This window comes from Castor canadensis, chromosome X (genome assembly GCF_047511655.1).
Source record: "Castor canadensis chromosome X, mCasCan1.hap1v2, whole genome shotgun sequence".
In the NCBI taxonomy this organism is placed as follows: domain Eukaryota; kingdom Metazoa; phylum Chordata; class Mammalia; order Rodentia; family Castoridae; genus Castor; species Castor canadensis.
The window spans coordinates 14,638,830-14,655,162 of record NC_133405.1 but is presented as its reverse complement, the minus strand read 5'-3'; the positions used below and the strand labels follow the sequence as shown (position 1 = coordinate 14,655,162).

The 16,333-nt window shown below is 41.7% G+C and overlaps 1 protein-coding gene across 7 annotated transcripts in view; it reads right to left on the bottom strand.

Moving 5' to 3' along the window:
• Positions 1-12,105, bottom strand: part of Mcf2 (MCF.2 cell line derived transforming sequence) — a 104,612-nt gene extending 92,507 nt beyond the window's left edge. For 4 of the 7 annotated variants that reach the window (XM_074062686.1, XM_074062685.1, XM_074062684.1 and 1 more), the window contains exon 1: positions 11,802-12,104. In XM_074062686.1, coding sequence (XP_073918787.1) covers positions 11,802-12,048 — 247 coding nt within the window. In that variant the 5' untranslated portion in view covers positions 12,049-12,104. Of the gene's footprint in view, positions 1-11,801 lie in introns of all 7 variants that reach the window. The other 3 variants (XM_074062689.1, XM_074062688.1, XM_074062690.1) reach the window with 1 other exon arrangement.
• Positions 12,106-16,333: the final 4,228 nt, after the last annotated feature.

Genomic DNA, 16,333 nt, shown 5'->3' with positions numbered 1-16,333 from the left:
AGCGACATAGCTCCAGTGGTAGAACACATGCTTAACGTGCATGAGACCCTGGACTCTGGGTTCAGTCCCAGCACCCCAGATACAACAAAAAAAGTCAACTTCCATTGAAGAAAATAACAGAAAAATCTTCTTCGTGTTTGGTGTGTTGTTTTGGGAGATGGGATGTGATAGCTAAATTTTTTTTAAAGTCCAAACTTCCAATTATGCTGAGTAAAAGATCATTTAAATATTAAGGAATTAAAGTAGTAATAGTGACACTGATATTATTTTTAAAACTACTGGTTCTTTACAACCACAAATGTATTTCAGACAAGCACTCATCCATTTATTAAATAGTATTATTTATTAGAATCATGTTATAGTTTTAACTAATTTTCTGAGTGTCTGGAGGTGGTCTTGAATATGCAATTGGTCCAGTCTACAGCAAAAAAAAAAAGTGGCTTTTAAATTTCACTTGATTATTCAGACATAAGCAGTGTGGAAAACTGTACAGAAGTCATCATTCTCAAATACTGCCGCCTTTCCAAGGGTTTATTCAAACTATAAGCCCACTTATAAAGACAAAACTAGGCAAATACTTTCTCTGTGTTCAAAGATATTTTTCTATGATGTATGAAATCACTTAAAATAACATAAAGAAGTGATTTTATATTATATCTCATATTTCCTGTATATTTCTATGTGCATCAAAAATTTAATAACAATAATTTTTAAATGCACATATTCAAATGCAAGTCTTAGATAAATATAGGGTAAGATCCTAGTTTGGTAAAGTATCTAGATATGTTATTAGAAATTATGAATTGTGTATATCTGGAATTTTCCATTCAATATTTTTGGAACACAGCTGACCACTAGTTCACTGAAACTGCAGAAAACAAAACTATGAATAAGGGAGGAACTATGGAATTCCTTTATGAATATTTACACTGTTCAGATATTTTACAAAGATTATACATAAGTAATTTAATTATAAACATAAGAAAAGAAGGGCCAGCTGAGTGGCTCAAGTAGTAGGAGAGCCTGCCTAGCAAGCGTGAGACCCTGAATTCAAACCCTAGTGGCACCAAAAAAAAAAAATTATAAACATAAGAAAAAGCAGGACTAAAAGATAATTCCTTACCAAAGCCAGAAAACAGTAACAGGAAAAAGAAATAATGAAGACACTCTCCAGCTACTTAGCAGGCTGAGGCAGGGTCACCTTAACCCAGGAGTTTGAGATCAGACTGGGCAACATAGTGAGAGCAGTATCAAAAACAAACAAAAAAAGCAAACCAAGAAGAGAAAGATGAATGAAAAGGAGAGGTTTAAAAACAAGTGCACAAGAAAAACTGGGGTACAATGGGTGGAAACTGACAGCAAGACCTCCTCCCATGAGCTTAGTGTCCCAGGCTACTAACCCTTGACTCTTCTTGCAGGTGATTAATTAAGAACATTCAGTGGAAATTTCCTCAGCCCTGCTTCAGATTCAAAAGAAATTCGGGGCAAGAGAGCAGGTTTTCCCAATACAGAAGGAGGCGAAATTACCATAGTCTTGGGAACCTGCCTAACAATCACAGCCTAATGAATTCATTACTCAGAAACCCAAAACATGCAGGTTAATTTTGAGAGAGACTGAATCATTCAATAAAGAATTAGATACAGGATGATCAACCATATGTAAAAATAGGGATGAGTAAATGGTTTTCCTGCTTCAAGTGTCAGTCAATCCATCGCAGAGCCAGCCTCAGACCATCTGTTTAGCCACTGCAGCCTATTTTCCTAAAGACATCTCCTGCCAAAGGGAAGAGGATTACACACTTGATTGGCAAATGATCTTGTCCAGTTTGAAAAGATCTTTGCAGATTCCTGGTCAGCCTCTCCTTTTCTCTGTCACCCTAACCCAGTTCTGTACAAACTTGCTAGCCAGATGCTATATCATGAACACTAAGACAACTGAATCAGTGATATTTTGTTGCTGTTTTGTTTGTATTTGTTTGTTTTCCCTTGATACTTTCCTGCCTTTTAAGCCAGAATAATTTTCATAATAGGAATGCATTAATATATTGTAATTCTTTTAAATTAATGACAAACTAAAGATGAACACCTAAAGTGATCATTAATATACACAATGCAAATATCCATTATAGTAAAGAATTCTGAAGTATCTTAAATATAAACACCACACAGTAAGGGAGCCCCAGTTTGTACAATTATAAAACTGAGGTTCGGGGCTGGGGATGTAGCTCAGTGGTAGAGTGCTTGTCTACTATACACAAGGCCCTGAGTTCAGTTCCTGCCACCACAAAACAACAAGAAAAAGCTGAGTCTCAACTACTCCCTAAATTGATCTACACATTCTATGCAACTCCTAACAAAATCCTAGTTTTTTTTACACAGAAATTGAAAAACTAATTTTAAAATTCACACAATTATGCAAGGGACCAGGAACAGCCAAAACAATCTGGGAAAAGAAAAAACTTGGAAAATTCACACTTCTTGAGTTTAAAATTTTATACAAAGCTACTGTAATCAAGACAGGTATAAAGGCTGACTTAAAGATAGACCAGTGGAATAGAATTTTGAGTCAAGAAACAAACCTTTGTATTTAGGAGTCAATTAATTTTCAGCTAGAACGCCAAGATATTTCAATGAGCAAAGAATATTATTTTCAACAAAATGGTCCGGGACACCTGGACATGCACATGCAAAAAGATGAACTTGAACCCCTAACTCATACCATATAAAAAAAATTAACTCAAAATGGATTAGAGACCTAAGTGCAAGACCTAAAACTATAAAGCTCTTAGAGGAATTAACTGTAACTCCTTATGACCTTAGATTAGCAATGTTTTCTTATACTTAACAACAAAAGCACAAGTAACAATAGAAAAAATAGATAAATTTGGCTTCATCAGAGTAAAAAACACTTGTTCTTCAAAGGAACTATTAAGTAAAAATAAACCCCACAGAACAGGAGCAAGTATTTGCAAATCAAGTATTTGATAAGAATCTCTCAAATCTAGACTATATAAAGAACTCACACAGGAAAAAGAACAGGACTAGCCCAAGTTTAAGGTGGGCAAAGAATCTGCATAGACATTTCTCTCAAGAATTATACAAACGGTCAATATGCACAAGAAAAGGTGCCCAACTTCCCCGTCATTCCAGAAATGCAAATCAAAACCACAATGAGAAACCATTTCACACCCCCTAGGATAGCTGGAATCAAAAAGACAGAGGTTAACAAGTACTTAAGATTAACAAGTGCTTAATTAATTAAATACTTAATTAAGTAATTAAGAGATTAACAAGGCCTTAAGGGTATCAAAAAGTCTGAATATCAGCATTGATACCCTTCATTTCAGATAGAAGTGTGGATATTGTAAAGATGTTAGTTTTCCTCAAACTTGTTTACATCTTTGTTCATTCAAAACTCCAAATTGATGTTATTTGTAAAAAGATGGAACACATTGGCCAAATCTACATGTTTTACTTTGTTCATATGGACAATTTCAAACATACGTGAAAAAAGTTAATTGTTAATCCTTCACCCAGCTATGATGATTATCAACTTACATTTCTTTTATACCTCACCTAGTACCCTTCCCTTGCCTCTACCAGTGGTTTGTTTTAAAGCAAAAAGATATTGTGTCACATCAAATGTGACACTTTTTGTTGATTTGAGAAATGTTGTTACATTTACATCATAAAAATAAAAGGGTTTAATTATTAAAGGAATATAGCCCAATAGAAAAGGCTGCCTGTGGTGGTTCATGCCTGTAATCCTAGCTACTTGGGAAGCAGAGATCAAAGGATCTGGTTTGAGGCCAGCCCAGCAAAAAAGTTCAATGAATGCCTGGCCACGGTGGTACACAACTGTCATACCAGTTACTCTGGGAAGCACAAATAAGGAGGATTGCATTCCAGGCCAGCCTGGGTACAAAGCAAGACCCTATCTCAAAATTAGCCAATGCAAAAACGGGGCTGGTGGATTGGCTCAAGTGGTGGAGCACCTGCCTAGGAAGTGTGAGGCATTCAGATCAACAGTATCACACCCAATAAAATAAATAAACAAGTACTTGAAAGGATGTGAAGAAAGTGGAACCCTCAAACACTGATGGTGGGAATGTAAAATGGTGTAGTTACTTTGGAAAAGGGCATGGGAGGTCCAAAGATTAAACGTACAGTTACTCCATGGCTCAGCAGCTTCTACCCTAGATGCGTACCAAAGAGCACTGAAACCAAATGACCACACAAAAACTTGTATAAGAATGGTCAGAGCATCATTATTCACGATAAGGAAAAGGTAGAAACTACCCCAAAAGCCATCAACTTTTGAATGGGAAATTAAAACGCGGTATACCTACATAGTGCAATAATGTTCAGATGTAACAAAGAATGGCATACTGCTACCTACGTACTACAACATGGATGAGCCTTGAAAACGCTATGCTCAGTGAAAGAAGCCAGTCAGAAAGATCACATACTGCATGATTCTACTTATAGGATACGTCTACAATAGCACATGTATGCATACAGAAAATTGTATTAGTGGCTGCCAGGAGCTGGGGAGAAGAGCTGCTGGAAAAAAGATGGGGAGTGACTGCCAAGGGGCATGAGGTTTCTTTTGAGGGTGATGGGTACACTCTAAACCTAGAATTGGGGTGATGGTGCACAATTCTACGATAACACTAAAAGAAGCACGAATTGTATACTTTAAAGGTTAATTTATGATATATGTTAATTGTATTATACCTTAATAAAAGGAGTTTTAAAAGTAAACTCAGGTACAACTAGATAGGGATTCTGTTTCTCCCACTTGCTCTCTTGCTAACAAAACTCCTCCTTGTTCTCCCTAAAAATGGCTTTCATTCCCTTTTCAGATGAATGCAAAAATATTAACTGGAAACAGAGCAGACACAACCTCCATAAAACTGCTGGCTCCTAACTCCGCAGAGACAAAATGCACATATGTAAATCTTACTTGCAGCTAAAATGTCTTTGCTATTCTCTGCCCATTAGCATAATCTTTTCTTTTTCTTTTTTTTCCTTTTTCCTTTTTATTTTATTTTGTGTGGGGTGGGGCAGGGGATGGGGAATGAACCCAGACTTTGTGCATGCTTAAGCAAATGCTTTACCATGAATATTATTTACTGCATTATATAGATACCCGCATCTTTACAGTTAATTTCTTTAGGTCTGAAGTTAAATTAACATTAATTCACGTTTGAAAGAAAGTTAGAGAGCTGCTGATGTGGGTCAAGTGGTAGAATGCTTGCCTAGCAATCATAAAGCCCTGAGTTCAAATCCCATTAATACCAAAAAGAAAAAAAAACAAGAATTAAAGAAAGTCAGAGAGAAGATAGCCTACTATTTAGAGTAAATTTCACTATATGAAAATGTTACTATATTTAGTCTGGGTTTTACAGGGCTAAAATTCAGCTATTTCACAAACTTCAAATTTCTCTGAGTGTAAAATGGTCCTTCTTTCCAGATGCAGGTTTTCTTTTTATAGTTTTCTTTTTTTAAAGAAAACTATAACATATATTAAGAATTACTTCTGCAATATTTCCACTGGGAAGGGATTCATCCACAGCATGAAGTTACACCATAAATGACTAAACTACAGAATTTTGTCTCCACCAAGAAAGAGCAGTTAACAATGAGGTTGGAGAGTTTCCCGGTTTGGAAAGCTTTAAACATACATCCCATCTTCACCCCTCAGTCAATGGATTAAGTTGGTTCCAGACTATGACCAAGGGAATATGAGTCAAAGTAACCTGTCAAACAATCTGACAGCACAAACATTTCAACAACAAATCACAGAAATCATACGTCGTTCTGAAGCACTATGTCTACTTTATGTTTTCCTCCCTCCCCTAAATAAATATTGAGCCGTAAGTCAACCACAAATCTTAATTGTGGATACAAACCATGATCTCTTCTGACTGACCTTTATACTCATTCATCCAGGCTTTACATACCATATGTAAGTTTGATGACTCCTAAATTTATATCCCAAGCCAAGATTTCTTCCTTGAACATCAGACTCCTATGTCAAACTGCCTACTTGACATTTCCATGTGGATATCTAATAGGGACCTCAAAGTTAACAGGACCTAAACCAAACTTCTGATCTTCATCTTTTATCTCATCCCCATCTCCACTAATGAAATTTCTGCCATCAGCTGCCTCAGGCCACAAATCTCAGCATCATCCTTGAGTCCTCTCTTTCTCTCATTCTCCATATCCAAACCATTAGCAAATCCTTTTTGCTCATATCATCAAAGCATATCCAGCATATGATCGCTAAGATCATCCCTCTGGTTCCAGGTCCTAAGCACATTGGTTGGTCTCACTGCTTCCATCTCTGTATCACCTCCAGCCTACTCTGCACACAGCACCCAGAGACTGGAAAAACATAAGCTACTCCTTTGCTCAAAACCTTCCCTTGGCTCCTCATCTGACTCTGGGTAAAACCCAAAGTACTTAGCAAGTCCTATGTGATCCAAACCCAAGTGCTTCTGGGGCTTTTACATGCACATATGTGCGCACGCACACATGAACGCAAACACTCACTCTGCTTCAGCCACACTGGTCCTTTTCTTGTTCCTTATCTGCACTCCCATCACAGGGCCATTATACTGACAGGCCTCCTCTGCCTGCAACCCCTGAGGCTCACTCCCTCACTTCCTTTAGGTCTTTGTTCAAGGTCACCTTCCCAGGACTCAAAGTAACATGAAGTCAGTCAGATTCCTCTACTTCTTATACACACACACACACACACACAAGGGGAGGGGCAGGCTGAAAAAAAATGGGAAGAAGGTGCTGTGACACTGACCTCCTGTCAGGTGCTAATTATGTCTGGAACAAGACCTGGCAGCCATAGAAAGGGACACAGCCTTGTCACCAGTCAGAAGGCAGATATCTCCTTAGGAGGTTAGCATCTGCTTCTGGGTGGAGGAGCAGGGAAGGTGCAGGTGCTTTATTGAGCCTTCAGAAGGTGCTTGCTTGAGAAGATGCCAAGCAGGGACAGGGACATGCACTTTCAATCCTTGGGATGAGAGAGATGGAACTGTCTCCTAGCACCAGGCAACTTGGAGGCCTGCCTGAGAAATGCAATGGCTAAAATACACCCAGATTTACTGAGAGATTCTCAACCCAATTGTTGGTCTGTTTACAGGAGAGTAAGATATTACAATTGTGCATACTGTAATAGCTCAATTTGCACAGATTATACTGACAATTTATTTAACAGCATTGGCCCTCTACAATACAGCCAAGAACTAGAAAAAAGACAAAAAGCTTATATGTCATCAGAAGAGATATCAGAGTCAACATACTAAAGTTGATATGCATTATCAGTAGACTGCCTCAGAGCCTTACTCATTATCTATTTACAAATACATTCAGATAGTTCTAACAGGATTGGTTATCTTGGTCCCTAGCTCATGACGCATAATAAAAAGACTAATGAAGAATGAGCCGGGAGGAGGAGGCAACAACAGCTGATTAGTAGAAACAGTTAACAGCAGCAAGAAATGCCAGCTAACAGTAAGGGATGGGATATATGGAAAGACTGGAAGAAGGGGAAACATGCATCACAAATTAAAAGGTAGAACAATCAGCGCCCATTTAATGTAGCCTTCATTGGAGCTCCTTAGGCAGCTGTGTTTATAGCAGGTTAAAATGACTAATGGTATTATTAGGACAATCTTGAGTCATCAAGAAAGGATGCAATTTTTTCCAGGTTCAGGAGTCAGGAAGGTAAGTAATCTTTTTGAAGAGCTTTCCATTCCAAAAAGAAATTTTGAGGGGGGAAAAAATCAGGCCCTAAACGTACAGAACCTGTTACCCAGAAAAATCTGTTATGTGGAACACTCAGTACAATGCGGCCTGACAAACCACCATCCTAAATGTACGTTGGATAATTAAATACTATGGTCATTTGCATATCTATTTGAGTCAAAAATCTAGTGAAGCAAACTTTGCACTTGAAACCAAATTTGCACTTGAACAGATTTTTACAACTAAACTTCTAAGTTACCCGCAGTTAAGTTAGATCAATATAGTTTACATTGTTCTGGGAAGAATGAAGCACACTCTTCGTTTTTCATTATTAAGTAAGGCAAAATGTGAAGGGGAAAACTTTATTTAAAGACAAGCTCAAAGGTAATTTTATAATAAATGTATGACTATTTCTGTACTACACCTGCTATCAAGATAGCCCACAGATAAGTAGATTTAAGGAAAAACGAACTTCAGTGCTCAGAGAGTTCTTTAGTGGACCCTTTACACAACAATGAGAAATAAGATTTACTTCCTTTTACTTTCCTCAAGTGCAGACCTCTCTCTTGGTTAGCGTGACCTTAACGTCCCACAGAAATCTCAAAACTGCACCCCAGGGCCGGAGGGTAGTTCAGTGTAAGAACGAGCAACCTGTGTTCCATCCTGCACCACAGTAAAATAAAATAAATTGAATCCCAAACTCTTACTCTTCCATCCCTCATCTTGATCACACTTGGTGACCTTAACCAGGAACCTGTAATCAGCCTAGTCGCTTCCCTGTCCCTCAAAAGCCATATCTTGTCACCAAGTGCAATCAATTCCACTGTCTCAGGCCTCTTCCCATTGCCCCATCCCTCAAAATGACAGTCTATGCTTTCATCCTCTCAGTACACTTCAACTGCCTTCTTAAGAGTCCTTCTAGTTCTGTTCTTCTCCCTCCCCAGTACAGCCTCCCCACATGGCAGCCTCCACACAATGCAGCCTCTCTACACTGCAGCCTACACAAGATTTGCCAGAGTCATCTTTGTTAAAGCAGAAAGTCCCACCATGCACACCCACTGTTGATCGCTGTGCATATTGTGGGCCATACAACCCTAGCAAGAGCATCACTCATGGTGTAGTCTGTATAAATGGAGCCTTCAAGAATTTTGCAGTGCGAAATCTTACTCTTACGGCTGTATGCAGCAGCCTTACTCTACTCTCCTGCTTACAACACTGCAGTAGCTCCCCACTGCCTTGGAAATAAAGCAGAACTCTTTAACATGTCTTATAAGGCTTCACTTGATGTGGCCCCTGACTCCCTCTCCAAATTTATTTCTATCCTCTACCCTCCATACTCTACACTCCAGTCATTTTATACTTTTTTCTTTTTTTGTAGTACTGGGGCTTGAACCCAGGGCCTTCACTTTAAGCAGTTCCACCAGACCTATTTTTGTGAAAGGTTTTTCGAGATAGTGTCTCACATAACTATTTGCCTGGGCTGGCTTCGAACCCTGATCCTCCTGATCTCTGCTTCCTGAGTAGCTAGGATTACAGGTGTGAGCCACCTGCACCCAACCTTTTCTTTTTTGAGACAGGTGTTCACTATGTAGCCCAGGCTGGCCTCAAACTCATGATACTCCTGCCTTGGCCTGCCTAGTACTGGGATTACAGATAGGAGCCACAACATCCAGGTATTTTATACTTCTTTTTTTGAGACAGGGTATTGCTGCATTGCTCAGGCTGTTCTTGAACTTATGGGCTCAAAGTAATCCTCCTGCCCCAGCCTCCTGAGTCCCTGGAACTAAGGGTCACCACCACCATACTGAGCTCCAGTACCTACAACTCCCCAAATCTACTGTGCTCTCCCCTTTCTGCTTATCTTTGCACATCTTATTTCCTGGAATACCCTTCTCCCAACCTACCCCTACCACAGTCCATCCCCACTCCTACTCCACTTGGAATTTTTTTCCCTTTTTTTTTCTTTTGTCTCTCATGTACTGGGGTTTGAACTCAGGACCTCCTGTTTGCTAGGCAAGCACTCTACGACATCAGCCACAACCCTAGTCCTCTACCTGGAAATTTTTCAATTGATTCTTGCCTCCTGCATCTTTGTCTCCATGAGGTCTTCCCCTCTTCATAAGTAAAGTCAGCCATTCTCTTTCCTGGTAGTCCAGGAAAATCCTGCATACGCATATGTAATTATGCGATAAGTGTTTTTTCAGAAAGTTCTTCGCCACAAAGAAAAGCTTTTAAACATATTTTTAGATATGTGAACATTTTTGAAGTATGTGAAATCCTTTTCACATTTAAAGTTATATTACAAGCTGGACATAGCAGCATAGGCCTGTGGTCCCAGCTACTGGGGAAGCTGAGGCAGGAAGATCACTTGAGCCCCAGTAGTTCAAGACCGGCCTGGATAACTTAGCAAAATGTCCAACTTAAAAAACAAACAAATAATAAAGTTATAATCCCCTGTAGCGTGTACACAAGCCATATGGGTACAACCCCTTCCAGGAGGTAGAGAAGACTGCTGAAAGACAAAAGTACTAACAGCCCACACAAAAGCACAGCACAGCAACTGGTGTCACTGTGGTACTGGAGTGGCACAGTGCTGGGGGCCTGCCAACACGCAGGAACCTTCAAGGTTTCTTTTTTTTTTTTTAATTTCTTCCATGATGTTTCTTTTTTTTTTTTTTTTTAAGTCTCAGGAAGAGGCAGGAGGTGAATGAGAACAAGACACAAATTACTTTCACTGCTCTGCCCAGAAAGTTTCAGTGAGGTTCTTTTGTAGCCTCCACAAACCATTTAAATTTCTCTTAAGCCCTGAGGGAGCCCCATCACCATACTGGTTTATTATTACATATAGAAAATAATACTGACCACCTCAGATCCAAGCAGGCAAGAGCAGAGGGTTCTGGGTTAGGAAGATGCTTAAAGGGAGACTTTATTTGTTTCCTGTGGCTTAATGAAAGGGGTTTGCATCCTTCCTTCCAATTCATGGGCAGCCTAGAATCAAGAGCAGTATTTGGAACATGGCTGTCATGGCTACCCATTTTGAGAACAACTGCCAAGTCTACTCTTTAAAGACCAAATTTCCCATTGCAAGGCATAACACACGGTGAGCCACAATCTCCATGGGAACACAGGAGGACGTGTCCATGCATTGCAGCACCTTGCAGATGTTTCCCGCCCTGGTCAGAGTGTTCCCATGGGAGATGAAGTCCTCAGGGCCTCTGCACCTTCCCTCCCACACCAACTCCAAAGCTGGGCTATTAGGGTTTGGTCAACGTGTAAGCCTCAAGTCCCCTTCAATCACTCACACTAAGGGTTTTGTGAGTTTGTTAGCTTTGGTTTTGTTGGTCCCTCAAGACAAACGACAGCTTCTGCCTGTGAAGCAAAGGACCCCGGGAGGCAGGAAACTCGGACCAAGCTGGAAAGATGCACTTGTCGCATGAAAAGCCCAAATCCTCAGCCGCCTTGGTTTCCTTGCAACTCCTCTTCCAACTGGAGTCCCGCGGGTTTCAGAATCCTTTTTTGACTTGGTCCTACACGTGTTGTTTTGAAAACAAAAACCAACCCTCCCCCCTACCCCAAATCGCTCTTTTTCAACTTCAAAGACGGGAAAATGCACCCTCGGGAGATGGGTTTTGGTGTGCAGGATGCGGAGCTGGAAGATACCGTCTATTGCCACCTCCCCGGCGACGCACCAACGCGAGTGAAAGGTGGATGGGGAACCTGAAGCAGCAGTGGACCCACTCTCACCTCGCCTCCCGGGCTTTCTCACGATCCGCCTGCCGGGTTCAAGCGCAGACCACAGCTGCACGCCCGCGGCAGGGCATCTGGCCGGAGGACAGAGGACGATGGCCAGCCAGCTCGCGGTGGGGAGCGCCACCGCAGTGGGGACGTGTGTGCGTGCGCCTGGTGTGGAGGGGAAGACAATGTGCGCTCGTCCTGGAGGCTAGGGAGGGAGCTGGTGAGGAGAGGAGAGAGAAAGCCAGGCCGGAGCCTGGGGCCGCCGGGTGGCCAGTGAGAGGAGGGACAGGACTTACCTGCGACGAAAGCCGCTTGCAGGAGGCAAAGGTAGCTCTTCCCGTACTTCTCCGCAATCCGCACGCGCTGCATGGCCACGGCCATGTCCACCTGCAGAGGGATCGCTTGCGCGATCGGCAGGCAAGTGTAGCCGTCCGGGTTCCGCTGGCGGCTCCGGGTCCATGGCGCCTTGGCGGCAGCTCGGGACAAATCCCTAGTCGCCGAAACTGACGACCCCGGGTGGGACTGGGACCCTGCAGCCGCCATCCTCACGCGGGACTCCCAGGCCGGTGCCGCCACCCTAGCCAGCCGCTGCGGAGCTCTACCCGGCTCACCGCCCCTGCCCACCCAGGCGCTGCTGGAGGGGTCCCGTCCCCGGCCAGGGCCGGGGCCCCGACCCCAGCCCGGCTCCGCCGTGCCGCGCCGCCGCAGCCCGCCGGTTGGAGCCCCTTAGCAGGGGCGGAGGCGCCAAAGGCCTGAGAGCGCGGCGCGCCCGGAGCCCAGAAACTTGCGGGGAGTTTGGGGCTCCAGCCGGGCGCTTCGGACCCCAGCCCCCGCGAGGACAACTCGCCCAGGGTGGGCATCCACGCTCCCGCCTAGCTTCGCGGAGAATGAGCGGAGGCGGGAGGGACGGAGGAGGGTCGAAAGCGGGCCGAAGGGAGATCCCCTGCAGAGACGCCCATTGTCGGGGGAGGAAGGCCGGGCCAGGCTAGCGCACGTGGTGGGAGGAGACGGTCCGGCCTCGAACTCCCATAGCAACTCCTACAAGACTTGGCTGTTCCTTAGCATCCCGGCCGGCACTGGCTGCCGCAAAGCTTCCGCGGGGCTGGGGGGTGGGGGGGATGGAGGGCGGAGGATGAGACGCAGCACAGGACGGCCTCAAGCAGGTAGCTCTGTCGGGGCTGGCGCCAAGAAGAGAGGAGCCCTGGAGAGTCCGAAAGGGCCGATGCTGAAGGCAGAATGCTCCCTCTCTAACCCCGCCCCCTTCAGAGCGCGCTCGCTCACAAACGGGGACATCAGGCCTTGGGGATGCTAAGTCTCGCTCTTCCAGATCCCTGTTTCCCAAACGCAAGGGTCCTGGGAAGCCCTATGTATGCACACCTGGGCGGCCTTCTCTTATGGGCGTGGAAATCTTGACTTGCCTTAGGGCACAAGAAAAAGGAAAAATAAGAGGAGGTGACCTCTTAATCAAGGGGGAAACTATAGGAGCCCTTTACTCTCCTGGAGCCCCAAACCCTCAGGGACAGGGCCTGAGAACTCTGAAATGCCTGGAAGGAAAGGAGCCTGGAGGACCAGAAGAAGCCCTGCCCATGAGGCTGTGTCCAGCTAAGAGGCCAAGGGTGGCAGCTTAAAAACTCAAGACCTTAGGAGTCGCCCCAATTTTACAGGAATGCTAGAATGCTTTCTGGGAAATCTAAGTACCACCCTTTTCTTTATCATTATCCTTTTCAAAATTTTCTAGCAGGAAAGTGGACTGATGTCATATAGGCCAATATTTTCAAGTGGGTCTTTTAAGCACTGTGGGGCTGGGCGCAAGTGGCTCACGCCTGTAATCCTAGCTACTCAGGAGGCAGAGATCAGGAGGATCGCAGTTGGAAGCCAGCCCAGGCAAATAGTTTGCAAGACCCTATCTCTAAAAATACCCAACACAAAACAGGGCCGGTGTAGTGGCTCAAGTGGTACAGCACCTACTTAGCAAACGTGAGACCTCGAATTCAAATACCAGTATGGCAAAAAAAAAAAAAAATTCTGTGGGGAAATCTCTGATTTGTACCAGAGGAGAGTGGGTGCAGGCAGGTAAAAAGGCACAATGAGTAGGGAAGGAAAACACACACACACACTCCTCTTCCCCCAGGAAGTTTCTGCTGCCTGAATGTGTTAAACCAAAAGGCAGAATGTTTCTAGGACCCTCACCTGAAAACCTGCAGAGGTAGAGAAGCAGCCACTTCCAATTTCCCCATCACTGACCATAGGATGACATTAAGATTTTACTAATGCTTGTTGTAAAAATAAGTTTAAAGAAATAAGACATGAATGGTGCTCTATAAAATTACTAGATAATATATAGGTTATTTTTATAATCTTGAGATGGGAAAGCCTATTCTAGTGTAATAAAGAAAACAATGAGCTGGGCACTGGTGGCTCCTACCTATCTGTAATCCTAGCTACTCAGGAGGCAGAGATTAGTAGGATCACAATTCAAAGGCAGCTTGGGCAAATAGTTCATCAGACCCTATCTTGAAAAAACCCATCACAAAAAAAGGCTAGTGGAGTTGCTCAAGGTGTAAGCCCTGAGTTCAAACTCTAGTACCAAAAAAGAAAAAAGAATGATACTGATGCACCTATGGAAAGATACCCAGCTATATAGCTAAGGGGAAAAAAGTAAGAGTTTGATCTCCCTGTTTAACTACCGTACATGTAAATATGCATAGAAAATGGGACACTTGGAAAGTGAAATTAGAAAGCACTTGATAATGGGGAACTGCTGTGACTTTTACTTAATAAGTAATTATGTTAAATGTTTGCAGTGAGGAATTGTTACTTTTGCAAATTTTTTTTCCGGTGCTGGGATGCAACCCAGGGCCTTCTGAGCAAGGCAAGTGCTCTAACACTGCACTACATCCCCAGGCCTTTTAAAATCATCTTTTAGAATGAAGGAATTAAGTACAAAAACATGCTTAGATGTAGAAAGCTGTTAGAAAATTAACAATAGAAAGTAAATTTCTCCAAATATGAAAGTAATAGAAAGATCAAAAAAGAAAAGATCAATTAAATTACATAAAATTTAAAACTTCTAGGTTGGTGTCTTCACACCTCAAAGGTTGGAAAAGGTACACCCCGTAATGCTATTGATACATGATAAGGAATTAATGAGTGATAATTGCCTGGCAAATCAATCTAGTTGACCAAGAAATAAAGGCCTCATATGTGGCTCAATATGCACCTCCTCTGTGTTTTGTGGTATATCTTCCAGTATCTTTATTTTACATTAGAAAACTTAAAAATTACTGATAACATGAAAAGGGACATTACTGATAAGATGAAAAAGGTCCTTTAATGTCACACTGGAACATTGTCTACTAGATATTCCCAAGGATTCCTAATTCTCTAGGGAAATGTAACTTTATTTAAAATAACAATTTACTATTCATTATCAATTAGGACCTAAATGGTACAAACTCATAGCTTATCTTGAGAAAGACTGATAAGCTGAAAATAATTTTGTTCCACAGAAAAACAAACTATTTCTATCCAGTAGAAAAGATAGCAGCAAAGATTACAGTTCTGTTGTTCTGTGGGATATTCATCCACTTGTATATATCACTCAGCAGTTCTAATTTAACACTCCATTTCCAGCAGACTAAATGTCTATTTCTAAATATTTTCACTAAGTATCTGTTTTTGAATACTCTTAACTAGCTTTACCATCCTTCCTTAGTAAGTCTTAGAAATGTGCAATGTTCACTTGTATATGAATCATGTTTTTACAAATTACATTTTAAGAACTAGAAAAAACAAAACTTCTGTATAATAAAAAATAATAAATAAAAGTCAAATCACAAATGGGAAGTTATTTGGAAAGATATATGGTGATCAAATGCATAATGTCATTTAAGGGATCAATCTTGGAAAAGAGCAAATGTCAAAGGACTCGTGCTTCCCAATTTCAAAACTTACTACGAAGCTACAAAAATTAAATCAGTATGATACTAACAGAAGAGGATAGATTTTTATATCAATGGAATCAAGTTGAAGTCCAGAAACAAATCCTCATTTTTGAGGTACAATATTTCTGACCAGAAAGTTAAGATAAACAAATGGTGTGGGACAACTGGCTAGCCACATGCAGAAGGATGAAGTCAGACTCTTACCTCAGATTATATACAACACATAACTCAAAGTAGATCCACAATCTAAATGTAAGTGATAAAATGTCAAATCTCTTAGAAAAACACATGGATACAATCTTCATGGCCTTGCATTAGGCAATGGTTTCTTAGATATCACACCAAAAGTGCAGACAACAAAAAAAAAATAAGTTGATGGCATCATGATTTTTAAAATGTACTTCAAATGACACTATTAGGAAAATGAAAAGACAGCCCATTGAATAGAAGAAAACGTTGGGAAGTCATACATCTGATAAAAATCTTGTATCTGGAATATATTTAAAGGTTTTTATAACTCTAAATTAAAGAAACCCAATTTAAAAATGGGTAAAATTTGGATGTACAAGTGGGCAATAAGTACCCGAAACATATTCAGTATCAGTAGCCATCAGAGATATGCAGGCCAATAACCACAATGAGATACACTTCACACCCACTAGGATGGCTATAATCAAAATATGAACAATTAAAAGTGTTGGCAAGAATGTGGAGGAACGGGAATATTCATTCATCATTGATGGGAGTCTTAGATGGGGCAGGAACTGTTCAAAATTATCTGGAAGTTTCTCAAAAAGTTAAATATAGAGTTACCAGATTATCCAACAATTTCACTCCCACCTATCTACCCAAAAGGAATAAAAACATGTCTTCACAGAGAGACT